The sequence below is a fragment of the Aotus nancymaae genome, unplaced genomic scaffold (assembly GCF_030222135.1).
Source record: "Aotus nancymaae isolate 86718 unplaced genomic scaffold, 86718_ANA_hifiasm-v0.15.2.pri h1tg000079l, whole genome shotgun sequence".
In the NCBI taxonomy this organism is placed as follows: Eukaryota; Metazoa; Chordata; class Mammalia; order Primates; family Aotidae; genus Aotus; species Aotus nancymaae.
This window is the reverse complement of record NW_026988494.1, coordinates 23,760,307-23,774,906: the sequence shown is the minus strand read 5'-3', so window position 1 is coordinate 23,774,906 and position 14,600 is coordinate 23,760,307. Positions and strand designations below refer to the sequence as shown.

General features: G+C 41.5%; 1 protein-coding gene across 2 annotated transcripts in view; it reads right to left on the bottom strand.

Moving 5' to 3' along the window:
* The window catches only part of DOCK5 (dedicator of cytokinesis 5), a 219,379-nt gene that overhangs the window by 7,660 nt on the left and 197,119 nt on the right, over positions 1-14,600 (bottom strand). For both annotated transcript variants that reach the window (XM_064368698.1, XM_064368699.1), the window contains exons 43-48: positions 14,075-14,159; positions 13,509-13,595; positions 10,701-10,877; positions 6,050-6,133; positions 5,006-5,143; positions 2,681-2,847 (exon numbers count right to left, since the gene is read on the bottom strand). In XM_064368698.1, the coding sequence (XP_064224768.1) occupies positions 2,681-2,847; positions 5,006-5,143; positions 6,050-6,133; positions 10,701-10,877; positions 13,509-13,595; positions 14,075-14,159 (738 nt within the window). The remainder of the gene's footprint in view (positions 1-2,680; positions 2,848-5,005; positions 5,144-6,049; positions 6,134-10,700; positions 10,878-13,508; positions 13,596-14,074; positions 14,160-14,600) is intronic.

Sequence of the window (14,600 nt, the reverse complement as noted above, 5' to 3'; positions counted from 1 at the left end):
TTTCTTTAGAAAGAAGGATACAGCTTAAATATTCTATAGTAGGAGAAAAATTAATCATGGTGCATTTGTATGATACAATGTCCACTGCCATCAAAAATGATGGTAAAAACTGATAATAAAAATAAAGATTACACAGCAACATGAAAAATGCTTGTAATAAAAAGATGAGAAGATAACAGCAAAGTAGCAAACTATATGCTATAATTGGAACTATGTAAAGATATGTATATCAATGAAAAGGATGTATAAACGATTTAAGAAATACTACATATTTGATTTCCAGGCAGGGTGGCATTCAGGTAGGTTATTTTTATGATGTAATTACTATATTATGGAATTAAACATTTGTGAATAAATGGTGAGTCAACTGGTGACTCATATTCAACACTATCTTAAATACTTAATGATTTATAAACACTCATCACCTATATCCTATTAAGCAGTATGCCACAAAAGGATAGATGCAATGCTTTTCTACTTGTATAAACATACTTTTTTTGGTATTATATAACTGAACTTTAACAGTAGTTATCTTTGAGTGATGAAGTTATAAAGCATTGTTTTCTTTTAAAAGTTTCCAGTACTTTAGCAATATATTATTTAAAAATAGTAATCTCAGGCAGAAAGAACATGACTATAAATTAACTGCTTTCAAATATTTTAAATTTGAACATAAGGAAAAGCATTTTATGTTTTTGGCAAGGAAGCCTCAGCATCAAAAAACTACCAGTCTTCCTAAAGTTGGTCCATACATTTAACATGATCCTAATATAAAAAGTAATAGGTTTCTGGACAATATCCAACAGCAACACTAGCAAAGAGCAACACTAGCAGATTACATTCTGAAAAGGAATATTAGAAAATAAAAAATGTTTTATATCTATAGTAATTAAGATTGCATAGTACTGATACATGAATAGACAGGTAAATCTAAGAAATAGAAAAAGAAAAGTCCACAAACAGACTAAAGAGTATGTAGAAATTTGTTATGATTGACATTAAAAAAAAAAAGATGACTTGCTCACTAAATGTTTTAAGAAGAAGTGAGTAGCCATTTGGAAATAAACATGTTGGCTTCATACCTAACATCTTATACTAGAATGAATTCCAAAGGATTACAGACAAAATTGTGAATAGTGAAACCCTAAAAGTCAATGGAAAAAAAATAGTACATTTTTTGTTATCTTAGAGTGGGAAAGGCCTTTAATTGTGAAATAAAATCCAGAATACATAAAATAAAAAATTGATTATATGACTATATAAAAAAATCAGCACAACTCGGTAAAAAATTAGAAGCAACAAATTAGAAGTCAAAAGACAGAGGAGAAACTGGGAGAAAATATTTCAACTTATTTCACAGAAAAAGGGCCAACAATTCAACAGAAAAAAAGTATCTGACCACACAGGTCACAGGAAATAAAACATACACAAATGAAAAGAGGTTCAACTTCAGGCCAAACAAAAGAAATAAAAACCAGAAAAGAAACAAACCAAAAACCTATACAAGAAAACATTTTCTACCTACCAGATTGGTAACATTTAAAAAGACTGAGTACAGTTTGGGGGCTACAGTGTGAGTAGGCACTCCTGTGTGTCGCTGGTGGGAGTGTGAACTGGTATAATCTTTATGGAAGTCGGTTTAGGAATAATTTTCAAAATTGCAGATATACATCTTTGACAGAGAAATTTCAAAAGTGGGATTCTTTTCCCAAATTGATATACTTGTATATGTACAAAATAACTTGTGTTCAAGGTTATTCACTGTCACGCTGAAGTGACAGTAATGGACTGAAACCAACTACATGACCACCAGTAGGCACTGGTAGAATATACAGGTTGAATATTTCTAATCCCAAAATCCAAAATGCTCCAAAATGGGAAGCATTTAAATGCTGACATGATGCTATAAAGAAATTCTTACTGGAACATTTCAGGTTTGGGGTTTTGGGATTAGGGACGCTGAACTGGTGTTATACCAATATCCAAAAATCCTAAAACAAACAAACTTCTGGTCCCAAGCATTGTGGATAGGAATACTCTACCTGTATCGTGCCACATACATACAGTGAGATATGTAGTTACAGAAGATAAAGAGGGGGCTTTTTATGTTTTGAAATGGAATGAGTTTCACGATATAATAGCAAATGAAAAAAGCAAAGTAAATTCTACCACTCATATAAAAAAAGTGTGGGGAAGAACATGTAATTAGGCAATGTTTGTGAACCTATACACAACTGCCAAGGGGTACCAAGAACCTGAATGTCAGCATCATTTGGCTCCGGGGGGTGGGCTACTGCAGGGGTTCTACTGTAGTGGGAAGTCTGGGATTAAAAGGAGATTTGTTGTTAGATATCCTTTGGTACATTTGGAATTTCATATCATGTGATTATAAAAGCTATTCATAAAATAAAAGTAAAAATTTATTTTTTAAAATGGAAATGATGAAAAAAATGGGTAATGACTATAGGTATGTAATAGTGTGGTGAGATTATGGGTGTTTTTTTGTCATTTTTCATTTTTACTAACTGTTACTATTCTGCTAATCGTGACATTCCTCATTAGGGAAACAATGGGAATGACCCAAAGGCTATTTTTCTTAAATGGGGTGATGCGTGGCTAAAGGCAAACATTAGTAAGGCATTACCCCACCCTCCCTGCAGTTGAAAGATCAAACCCTTACCCATCAGATCCTGGTCTGGAAGGAGCATTGTCAGATGAGTTTGAAGAGGTGGACACCACAGAGGAAGTGACTGAGGTGATGGACAACCTCCGCAGAGTGGAAGACATGATGTAGGGGAGCACAATAGAACCTGTGCGGCTTTGCTTCCTCTCCGTCAAGTTGGGTGGCTGAAAATACACAACTCCAAAGGGTTAGTGGGCCTGGAATTCAGCTCCTATGAACTGGCACAGCTGCCCTGTTTGCTTCTGGCTAACCAGTACCCATCTTTATTGGCTGGTACTCAATTCTGATGGGTTGATGCCTGTGCTGCCTCTATTGTTAAATATTGCAGATATTGATATTGTTAGCTATGGCTACAACTTAGGTTAAACCTCTAGGATTCTAAGACTACAGACAAAGTTGTCCTAATTTTCTGCCACCTACATGATAGAGGAAGAAATTAAGATGTTCTTTAGACTCTCCAATAAATAGCAAAACCTTCTGTCTGCTTCCCCAGCTCAGCTTCTTTCAGCTTTTTAAAACATGCAATATTGGGGTAAGAGAAAATTTTTAGATTGACACCGTAGACATGCAGCTTAACCTAGTGAATCCTACATTCTCCAGAAATGTCACCAGTAGGATTATCCCCAGATGCCACCATATGAAACTGACTCACTAATACTGGCCTAGTTCTAATAATGACTAAGCTCATTAAATTGAAGACACAGTCTTTGCTGTCTAGGAATGTGTGTGCAAAAGAGAAACACTCCTAGAAGAAACCCTTGAGTAGCAGAAGGTTAGTAGGCACAGTCTTAGGAAGAAGGCAGGACTGAGCACTGTGATGGCTGAGAGACGGTCAAAAGATGCCCTGGAGGAAACGGTACTGAAGGTGGGCAGACAGCAAAGGGGGAGAAAAGAACATGAAAAGAAACACAGAGCTATGTTTGAGGAAATAATATTAAAGTCAGGGTTTTAAGAATAAGACCATTACAGGGCTGGGCATACTGGCTCACATCTGTAATCCCAGCATTTTTGGAGGCTGAGGCAGGAGGATCACTTGAGTCCAGGAGTTCGAGGTCAGCCTGGGCAACATAGCAAGACTCTATCTCTACAAAAATTTTTTTAAAATTAGCTGGCTGTGGAGCACACCTGTAGTACTAGCCACGCAGGAGGCTGAGGTGGGAGGATGGCTTGAGCCTGGAAGTCAAGGCTGCAGTGAGCCATGATTGTGCCATTGTACTTCAGCCTGAGTGACAAAGAGAGACCCTGTCTCAAAAATAAAAACAAAACAAAAAGAATAAGACCATTAAAGAGAACAGGATGAATTCAAAGAAAAAAATGCAGATAAATAAAGCTAGAATGTATTGCACCATCACCTACTGAGAGAAAAGGTTAGTGCATGCACTATTTACTCAACTGCTCAGGAGGAGAAAAGAAAATTGTAGCTGTGAGGAGCTTGTCAAAAACAATTAGGAAAGCAGCTACAGGCGTATGAAATGTAATTCATAATTGCTTCCTCCCTTCAGAGGCGTGAAAACTGTACACTTTTCATCAAAATAGATACTATTCCTAAGATTAGGAAAAAATAGAAGAATTTGGCCAGACAGGACAAGAATAACCAGTGTCTGGGATTCAGAAAACTTGGGTTTTTTTTGTTTTGTTTTGTTTTGAGACAGAGTCTCGCTCTGTTACCCAGGCTGGAGTGCAATGGTGTGATCTTGGCTCAATGCAACCTCCACCTCCCAGGTACGAGTGATTCTCCTGCTGCAGCCTTCTGAGTAGCTGGGACTACAGGTGCTCACCACCATGTGCAGCTAATTTTTTGTATTTTTAGTAGAGATGGGGTTTCACCATGTTGACAAGGCTGGTCTCAAACTCTTGGTCTCAAGTGATCAGTCCGGTTTGGCCCCTTTGTGCTGGGATTACAGGCGAGAGCCACTGCACCCCTAATTTCTAGTAGACTGGTTTTGATTTCTAGTATAGTGGTTCTCAAAGTTGTCCCCCGACCAGTGGCATCAATATCTCCCAAGAACTTCTCAGAATTGCAAATACTTGGGCCCCACCCTGAGATCTGTGGAATCAAAAACTCCAGGGTTATGGCTCAGCCATCTGTATTTTCACAAGCACTCTGGGTGGTTCTGATGGTTGTTCAAGTTGGAGAACCTCTGTCCAGCACAAGGACTGTTCAAGGTCACCAAAGGAAAACACGCTGTCTCCCACCAGTCCCAGTATTTCCATGCCATACCTGAGCAATCACAACTCATTTGGCATCTGAAAAACGAATCAGTATCATAAAAGGTCAAGGAGACTAGAAAAAAGCATGATGGCCACTTAGATCATGCTTACCAGTGTTATAACCCCATAGCGCTTTTCTACTTTCTCCTTGAGTTCTCGGAAGCAAGAAGACAACCGCTCATGCAGCGGCTTGAGCTGCTCTGTCAGTTTCTCCCCATGGATGCGGATCCCTTCCGTGAGCAGGGGCATCTGGAAAGAAGGGCAAACAAGGAGTGAAATGTGCTTTGAGAAGAGGAATCGTTTTGATGTGGTTGGGGAAGGGAGGGAGGCGGTGGACAGGTAAACTGGTAGACATAGTGCTGGGCTATGTGAAGGCCACTTCTCAGTGTAGGGCTTGTGGCCTAGATGGACTTTGGTTAATGATGTGGGAAAATGTGCACACCAGCAATATAGGTTGGCCCTAAACTGGGGAAGGGCTGCTGGATGAGGCAAATCTAACAGAGCCCTGGGGCACTTCCGTGGATGAGCAACTGATAGGTTTAAGTCTTAGACCAAATTTGATAGTCATTTTTTCTACCACTGCCCCCTGAAGTCATGAGAGAAAAAAATGAGGCCAGCATCTCTCAGTTGGAAACACATGCCAGGAAACCAAATGATGAACCTTTTTTTTTTTGAGATGGAGTCTTGCTCTGTCGCCCAGGCTGGAGTGCAGTTGCGCGATCTCGGCTCACTGCAACCTCTGCCTCCCAGGTTCAAATGATTCTCCTGCCTCAGCCTCCCGCATAGCTGGCATTACAGGCATGCACCACCATGCCCGGCTAATTTTGTATTTTTAGTAGAGACAGGGTTTCACCATGTTGGCCAGGCTAGTCTGGAACTCCGCCCACCTCGGCCTCCCAAAGTGCTGGGATTACAGGCATGAGCCACCACGCCGGCCCCAACTGATGAACTTTCATCCCAGTTTTAAGAAGGCTCCGTCAACTCTGGGCAGTTTAACTGTGTGCCAAGCAAACAAATACATAGATAGGCTGTGGTTCCATAAGGGTTAAAGAAAGGAAAGTAACCCTCAGTGGGCTTGCTGACTTAAGCCCTGGAGAATACTGGGCGTCCCACAGGGTTGCCTCCCCAGGAGTGTAGAGGAAAGCCGTCCTGTACCTGTAATGCTATGAGTCGCTTTAGCAGCTCAACTTTCTCCTGGTCTTCAGGATGTTCCTGCAAGTACTTTTCTGTAAAAAAAGCCTAAAGGCAGAGCATATGCAAGTGTTAATTAGGACACATTCCTATCTGTGCTGGAAAGCCAGGACAGGTGAAACATGTCTCCTGTGCTGAAGAACCAGGTGTGTCTAACTAAAAATGCATTCCTTTCCTGGGATAGCTCTTATGCCATGTCGGGCAATGCAAAAAAAGTGTGTGCTATTGTGTGGTCTTTCCTTAATTAGCTAATTCTTAGCAAGACTACATTCTCGGCAGTCACCATCCCACCACACACTCATGCTAATCAAATCATCTACATCAACAAAGCAAAATGTCATTCATTAAAATAACTCTCCCAAAGAACAAAGCAAAGGCCAAATGACAACATCTCAAGGCTAATCATTAAATTAAGTGCACAGATATTATAAGGGAAAGAGCAAAAAGTTAACAAGCAGGAGATGGAGGTGACAGTTTTTCCACTCTTCCCGTGATATTGGCTATATCACGCTTTTTTCCTATATTAAGTGAAGATTAGTATCTGTATTTTCTTACTAATCACCTATCCCAAATGCTATTTTAAAAACAAAATGAGATATACATGTGAAGACATTTCAAAAATATTAAATGCTTGTTGCCCTTATTATTACATATCAGCACCATGCTCGTCAGTAAATACTCATGACCTCCCAGCTAAGTCTCTGTAACAGGTAAATAAAACCCAAAACTTTAATTCCAAACACAGGCCTCACCTAGGGTACTGTTTTAAAGAGATAATTTATTAGGAAAGAGAAATACAAGCTTGCAGTAAATGTTTCTAACAGGGTCCAAAATAGGAGTGACATGTTTTCTTCTCAGACCTTAACGTTCATTTCTGAAAGTGCTTTCAAAGACCAGCCTTCAGATTCCCCTTCAGTCTTCTGCTTTACTGCCATGAAAGCCAACGCCCGCCCCTCCCACTGGCCCACTATATAAAACCAATAGCTCCTGGAACAACAGGACAGACTTACAAAGTGAATGGCCCATTTTGGCGGCAAACAAAATATGTGCAAAGTCTACCTTGTGGCCAGATATTATGGGTTGAATTACGTCCCTGCCAAATTCCTATGTTGAAGTCCTATCCCCTGGTACCTCAGAACGTGACCCTATTTGGATGTAGGATTGTTGCAGATTTAATTAGTTAAAAGGAGGTCATACATACTGAAGTAGGGTGGGACCCTAAGCCAGCATGACTGGTGTCCTTATAAAATGGGGAAATTCAGAGACAGAAATGCAAACATTAGGAGAACACCATGTGAACAGATGCAAGAGGATGGCCATTGACAGGCTATATGGCACATCCTCAAGCCATGGACCACCAAGAAGACACGAGAGGCCAGGAAGAGAGACGTGAAATATTCTCCCACAAATCCCTCAGAGGGAATCAACACTGTGACGACCTTGATTTCAGATCTCTTGCTCGTGGAAAAGTGAAACAATAAATTTGTTGTTTTAAGCCACCCAGTTTGGAGGACTTTGTTACAGCAGCCCTAGCAAACTAATGAAACAGAGAATCTGAATATATAGGAAACAATGATCACAAAAAAGAAGCATGATAATATCATGCATTAGCAAAACAGCTCATTCTAGCCAGAGTCGTGTTTAGAGGGACTGTTTGTATAAATGAAAAAGGAGTATTTACTTGAGTCTTCTTTGACTTTTACCTTTCAAGTACAAGCACTTGACATTTTTGAAAGTTATAATCATTGTTTTTTAATAAATGATAAAATACATAGAAATTTTCCAAGTACTGGTTAGATCAGGAAACATTGGAGCAGAGTGCCCTGAAATTCATTTTTCTAGCAGAGCTGTGCCTCAGAACAGAAAGGGTGATGAATTACAGCACACAGCTCCTGTGTTCTTATCACTTTGACGATGAATAAAGAGCTGGTTTAGAATATTTACCTACATCAAATATATAATGATGGGCTTCCCAATTGATTGCAATATGTCATGGTGATTAGCAAGTTGACCTTTTTCTTACATTTAGAAATGTGCAATCATACATATTAATTAAATGAATACCTTAGTATTTTAACCAAAGGTCCTGAAATGTATTTATTTATTTATATATCCTTGCTTTTTGTTCACTTTAATTAGAACACTGTCACACTGGAAAAACTTCATATGAAATTATGTATTATTCACAGATACTGGCATAAACAAATCTGTGATGGGGGTATTCTGTAAAAATTAATACTTGGAAAAAACACTTGAAGATTAGTACCAAAGACTACGTATAAAAAGTACACACTGAAAGCACTACAGTATGTAAAAAGTATTTTTATTTAAAAATATTATTAAATATTTAAATATTTAAGATATTTAAATATTTTTAAAATATTAGATCCTATTTTTATATTGACTGCCACTGTAACACTAGATATTATTATAGCACCTAACATGGGCAAATTAGAATTTCTGTCTGGTGTGGAGTCCTTCCCAGCTGCTGAGTACAGTAAGGCTAGAGAAGGCTGAAAGGCTGGGAAAAAGGATAAGAAAGATGACCATAGTGGCAGCCACAGAGGACAGAGTCACCACCCATGAAGAGCATTCCAATTATACCATCTGCTCCAAGTAGGCAGGAGGAGGCAGGAAGAAAACCAAGACTGGCAAAGCCTCAACTCTATGCCAAGCACTGTCTCCTGCTCCTTTTATAAAGGACGTCTCCCTTAATCTTCCAGTCCATCCTGTGATCTACCTTGTGAGTCAGGCATTTTTCTTTCTTCTTTTTTTTTTTAGATGAAGTGTTGCTCTGCCACCCAGGCTGGAGTTCAGTGGTGCTATCTTGGTTCACTGCAGCCTCTGACTCCCAGTTTCAACAATTCTCGTGCCTCAGCCTCCAGAGTAGCTGAGATTACAGGCACCCACTATCATATCCAGCTAATTTTTTTTTATTTTTATTTGAGACAGGGTTTCACCAAGTTGGCCAGGCTGGTCTTGAACTCCTGGCCTCAGGTGATCCTCCCACCTTGGCCTCCCAAAGTGGTGGGATGACAGGTATGAGCCACCGTGCCTGGCCAAGTCAGGCATTCTTCTCACTTTGCAGATATGTAGAGCTCAGAGAGGTGAAGTATGTTGCCAAGAGCACACAGTGGCCAATGGGAAGCACTGGGTCCTGGGAACAAGTGAATGCAAAGCCCTGCTCTTCCCAGGACACACACACACACACACACACACACACACACACACACACACACACAGATACACACACGGACACAAGAGTGCCACCCAGTTAATGCCGCTTGCCATTCCCCTCTGGCTGCTTTAATTTCTACCCACTCTCCAGGCAGCTCCATAAAGGTCTCCTTGCCAAACGTGGATTTATATCTAAAAAGTTTATATTCAAAAAATATTTAGCCACTGAAAACATACCATAGCAATAAAAAATTCTGCCTCTATCAGTTATACTTAACATACACTGAATGCATGATGAGTATTTTAAATGCTGTCACATCCTAACCTTATGCCATGGATTAAATTGTGCTGAGTGCTGCTTTCATGTCTCAATTAAGAATACTTAGTTGAACTAATTTAATTGTAGAGCTAGGGCCATCAGTTGTCCACACTACTTCTGGCACACCAAATCAGGGCAGGGATCTTAGAAGCTAATTCTGTTGCCCACACTGGAGTGCAGTGGCACAATCTTGACTTACTGCAATCTTCGCCTCCGGGGTTAAAAGCAATTCTCGTGCCTCAGCCTTCTAAGTAGCTTGGACTACAGGTGCATGTCACCATGCCTGGCTAATTTTTGTATTTTTAGTAGAGACACGGTTTCACCATGTTGGCTAGCCTGGTCTCAAGTTCCTGACCTCAAGTGATCCACCTGCCTTGGCCTCCCTAAGTGCTGGAATTACAGGTATGAACCACTGCTGTGCCCAGCCCCTAGAAGCTAATTCTTTTTTTTTGAGACAGTCTTGCTCTGTAGCCAGGCACCAGGCTGGAGTGCAGTGGCACAATCCCGACTCACTGCAATCTCCGCCTCCTGGGTTCAAGCAATTCTCCTGCCTCAGCCTCCCGAGTAGCTAGGACTACAGGTGCATGCCACCACGCCCACCTAATTTTTGTATTTTTTTAGTAGAGACGGGGTTTCACCATGTTGGCTAGGATGGTTTCAATCTCTTGACCTCATGATCTGCCTGCCTTGGCCTCCCAAAGTGCTGGGATTACAGGCGTGAGCCACCGTGCCTGGCCCCTAGAAGCTAATTCTAAAGAGAGTGTGGCTCTGCCATCCCCAGAGATGCTGCTCCATTTCCAGTGCGTCCTGGGTTCTGGGGTCCACCCATTAGCTTTAAACCTCTCAGGAGAGACAGAATAACAGGTGCATTGACCAGAGGTATATTGGGTTTTTCCCCCCGGGGATGCTTTACTAGGCAATGTTCTATACCAGCTGGGTTGCTGATAGTCTCTAAGAGGTCAGGGACAATCATTTCATTGGCTTTACTTGCCAGAAGGGAGAGTGAACATCTCTTAGAGCAGTTGTAGGAGATGAATCTGTCAGTGGCAAATGGCACAGAGGGAGGCACAGAGACACCCAGGTCTGCAGATTCTCAAGGGGTTCTGGGACCAAGCGAACCTTTTCATAGTTGGAGAAGCCCCCCATGACAGCTGGGTCCACGATGCCACTGAGCAGCATGGAGAGGGGATGCACAGAGAGGGACCGGTCCCAGGCGTGCTGCTGAACACAGTTGCTGATCCTCTCATTGGTCAGCTCCATGGTTTCGATGGCATTCTCCAGAGGACTGATCTCCTCCTGGGTGACAGAGCACATGGGAGAAAAAGGACAATTTTCAGCTCCAAGGAACGACTGAAAAGGTTTAACTCTTCCCTTGAAGAGGTATAAAATACCAACAAGCTATAGAAAAGGGAAGATTTGCTTATGAAGGTTAGGTTTTTAACAGCGATCCCCAAACACCAGGCCATGGATCAGTGTCAGTCTGTGGCCTGTTAGGAAACAGGAGGTGAGCAGCAGGTGAGTGAGGGAAGCTTCATCTGTATTTAGAGCTGTTCCCCATCACTCTCATTAACACCTGAGCTCTGCCTGCTGTCTGATCAGTGGCAGCATTAGATTCTCATAGGAGCACAAACTCTATCATGAACTATGCATGCGAAGGATCTAGGTTGCAATGTTCCTTATGAGAATCTAATGCCTGATGATCTGTCACTATCTCCCATCACCCCCAGATGGGACCATCTAGTTGTAGGAAAACAAGCTCAGGGCTCCCACTGATTCCACATTATGGTCAGTTGTATAATTATTTCATTATATATTACAATACAATAATAACAGAAATAACGTGCACAACAAATGTAATGTGCTTGAATCATTCCAAAACCATCCCCTATCCCCCAACACCCCTCACCTTCCCACCCCAGGTCCATGGAAACATTGTCTTCCAGGAAAGCAGTCCCTGTTCCAAAAAGGTTGCGGACCACTAGCTTATAAGGACACCAAAATTTTTTGGAATTGTGGTAAGATGCAAAATAAGGTATTTAAAAACTCCTTACCAAGTAGAATGACGACTTAAAAATGGGAGCTATGGTAATAATTATTCCTTGGACAAAACGTCTGCAGAAAATTTGAGAAGAAAAGAATTGGACCTGTAGTGAGAATCATTTCTTAGGCAATGCTTCCTTGGAGGCTTTTGGCAAGATCAATGACAACAGAATCGCGGGATATCAGTTCCGAGTCACTTCTGCACCACCAAGATTGTCCAGTGACAAAACGTTTGATGCTTCCTCCATGGAAGGAGGTAAGTGATCTTGGAGGCCATGCATTCAGACTATATATAATCTTAGTATGAATTCTACGGTTGTCAGAAGTCAGAAATAATAGGATGTATTAGAATCTACAGGCTGAATTTTGGATGAAAAGAAAATAAGACAAAGTACAGATTCAGAGAGCTCTTCCTGTGGAAATGCCTTCAAAATCAGGTTTCAAAAAAAAGTATCTCCTTCTTCATTTTACCCATTATCAGCCAACATGACCTCCTACTCCAGGCTTGAATCCAAAAGTTTCCATCCAAAAATCATATCCATACATGAGGAATAATGCCAAAAAACATTTTTTTTTTAATTTTAGAGACAGGGTCTCACTCAGTTGACCAGGCTGCGGTGTAGTAGTGCAATTATTCATAGCTCACTGCAGCCTCCAACTCCTGGGCTCAAGTCATCTTCCTGCCTCAGCCTCACAAGTACCTAGGGTGACAGGCATATGGCACGACACTCAGCTTTTCTTTTCGTAGAGGTGGGGGTCTTGCTATGTTGCCCAGGGTGGTCTCCAACTCCTGAGCTCAAGTGATCCTCCCACCTTGATCTCATAAAGTTCAGGGATTACAGGCATGAGCCATTGTACCTAGCCATGACTTGTAACACATCAAACTTCAATTCATATTTGTTCAGGAAACATTTCTTGAACATCTGTTTTAGGTTAAGTGCCATGCTATGCAATATATACAAATGTGATTAAGATGCAAGTACTTCATGGCTTGGAGGAACTGATGGTGTTAGCAGGACATGTAAACACAGTAGGTTAGAAACATGACCAGGGTGCCACAGGGGACAGACTAAGGGCAGACTAACACCCAACTTGGGTGTTCCAGAGATGGATTCATTGAGAAAGTGGTGCCTTGACAGTAGTTAGGTGCAGAAATTGCAAGAGTGTGTTTCAGGCAGAGAAAATGATCCAATGTCACAGAGGACTGAAATTAGCATGGGATGAACAGTATGGTTCCAATAGATTGCCTAGGAGATGACGCGGAAGAGTTAGGCTGTATGTGGGAGTGCTAAGGAGGACGGGCTTTATACTCCAGGTACTTGGGCTGTGGAAGGGCGTTCAGCATGAGAATGGATGAAATGGTAAGGTTTCCTTAATGGAATTCCCACTGAGGCAGTGAGGAAACTGGACCTGAGAAGGCTATGCATGGCAGGGAGGCCAATGAGAAGGTAGGCAACAAATAAATACTAAACAGGTAAAATGAGCGGCTTTTGGGAGAGGTGAAGAGGGAAGAGTCTAGGGTATTGGTGACATGATTAACTGAGAATAAAAGAAAAGGCTTTGGGAGGGAAGATGTAATTGACAGGAAACTCCAAAGCGGCATTCCAAAAATGTTTCTGGGTGCCAGCTGGATCGCTGAGCAGACACCACTCCTCTGGACATAAAAGAGCCATTCACTGTAAGTGACCTTTAGGGCTGGTGTTGTCACATCAGTGTTACAAAGGAGCTCTACTATACAAGCTTGCCTTTTATTTCTCTTTTGAAAAACAAAGTTGGCCAGTGGAGTCTGGCCAAGCTGGTGTGAACGGCAGTGGGAATTCAACAAAGCCTGTGATTATATTTGGAGACAGAAAGTTTTTTTCTAAGTGCCGATTTCAAATGACTCACTGTTGAAATCTGTTTGACTTCAAACCATTTGAGAATCCCAGGAAAGGTATATGCAGTCGTATATGTGGTCCGTTCAATCCACATCGTCTGGTGGCAAGAAAGAAAACATGAAATATTGGTCAATTCCCAGGAGGAAACCATAGAATGTTGGTCAATCCCCAGGGAAAACAGGGAAAACTCCCTGTTTCAATTAAGTGAGATTCTATTCCCAAATGTCTCGTAGGGAATGAGCCAAATTTTCTCGTAAAAGTCAAGTATTCTGAATGTTTAAGGCTGAAAGGGATCATCTACTTGGGACTTCTCACCCTACAGAGGGAAATGTGAGGTCCAGAGGGGCACCTTGCCCAAGGTCATTATGAGAAGCAGGCCCAGGAAGAGTCCAGATACTGGACTCCTACTCCAGCATTTTCCATGGAGATGACAGGTGGCTGGCTAGGTAACTAACAGGGGAGGCCCCTGTTCCCAGGGGTGCTATCATTTTTCCTGTGGAAGCTGGTTAGGTAGGTGGAAGACCTCCACTTGGGATGTCAGTTTTACCTCTTAAAGGACAAAAGGGGCGAACTCACAGCAAATTCATTGTCTGGATCCTTCTCTCCTTTCCGGAACGGCCGGGAGTACCTGAACTGCTGCACTTCATTGGCTCTGTAGTAGCTGCAGAAGGACACAGCAAAGCTGTATTTTCTCTCTCAGAACAACCACTCCTGGATTTGACTTCAACAAAACCTATGACACATCTGCCAGGTCTGAGTGTTCCCCACTAAGCTATCTCACAATCAACAGTGCCTCCACATGAAAGCCTGAGAAAGCACACAATCTGATTTTATTTCATGTCTTACTTTTATATTATTTAGGAATTTATTTCACAGCACACAATCTTATTTATTTATTTATTTATTTATTTATTTTGAATTGGAGTCTCACTCTGTCGCACAGGCTGGAGTGCACTGGTGCTATCTTGGCTCACTGAAGCCTATGATTTCTGGGTTCAAGTGATTCTCTTACCTCAGCCTCCCAAGTATCTGGGATTAGAGGCATGTACCACCATGCCTGGCTAATTTTTTGTATTTTTTAGTAGAGATGGGGTTTCACCAT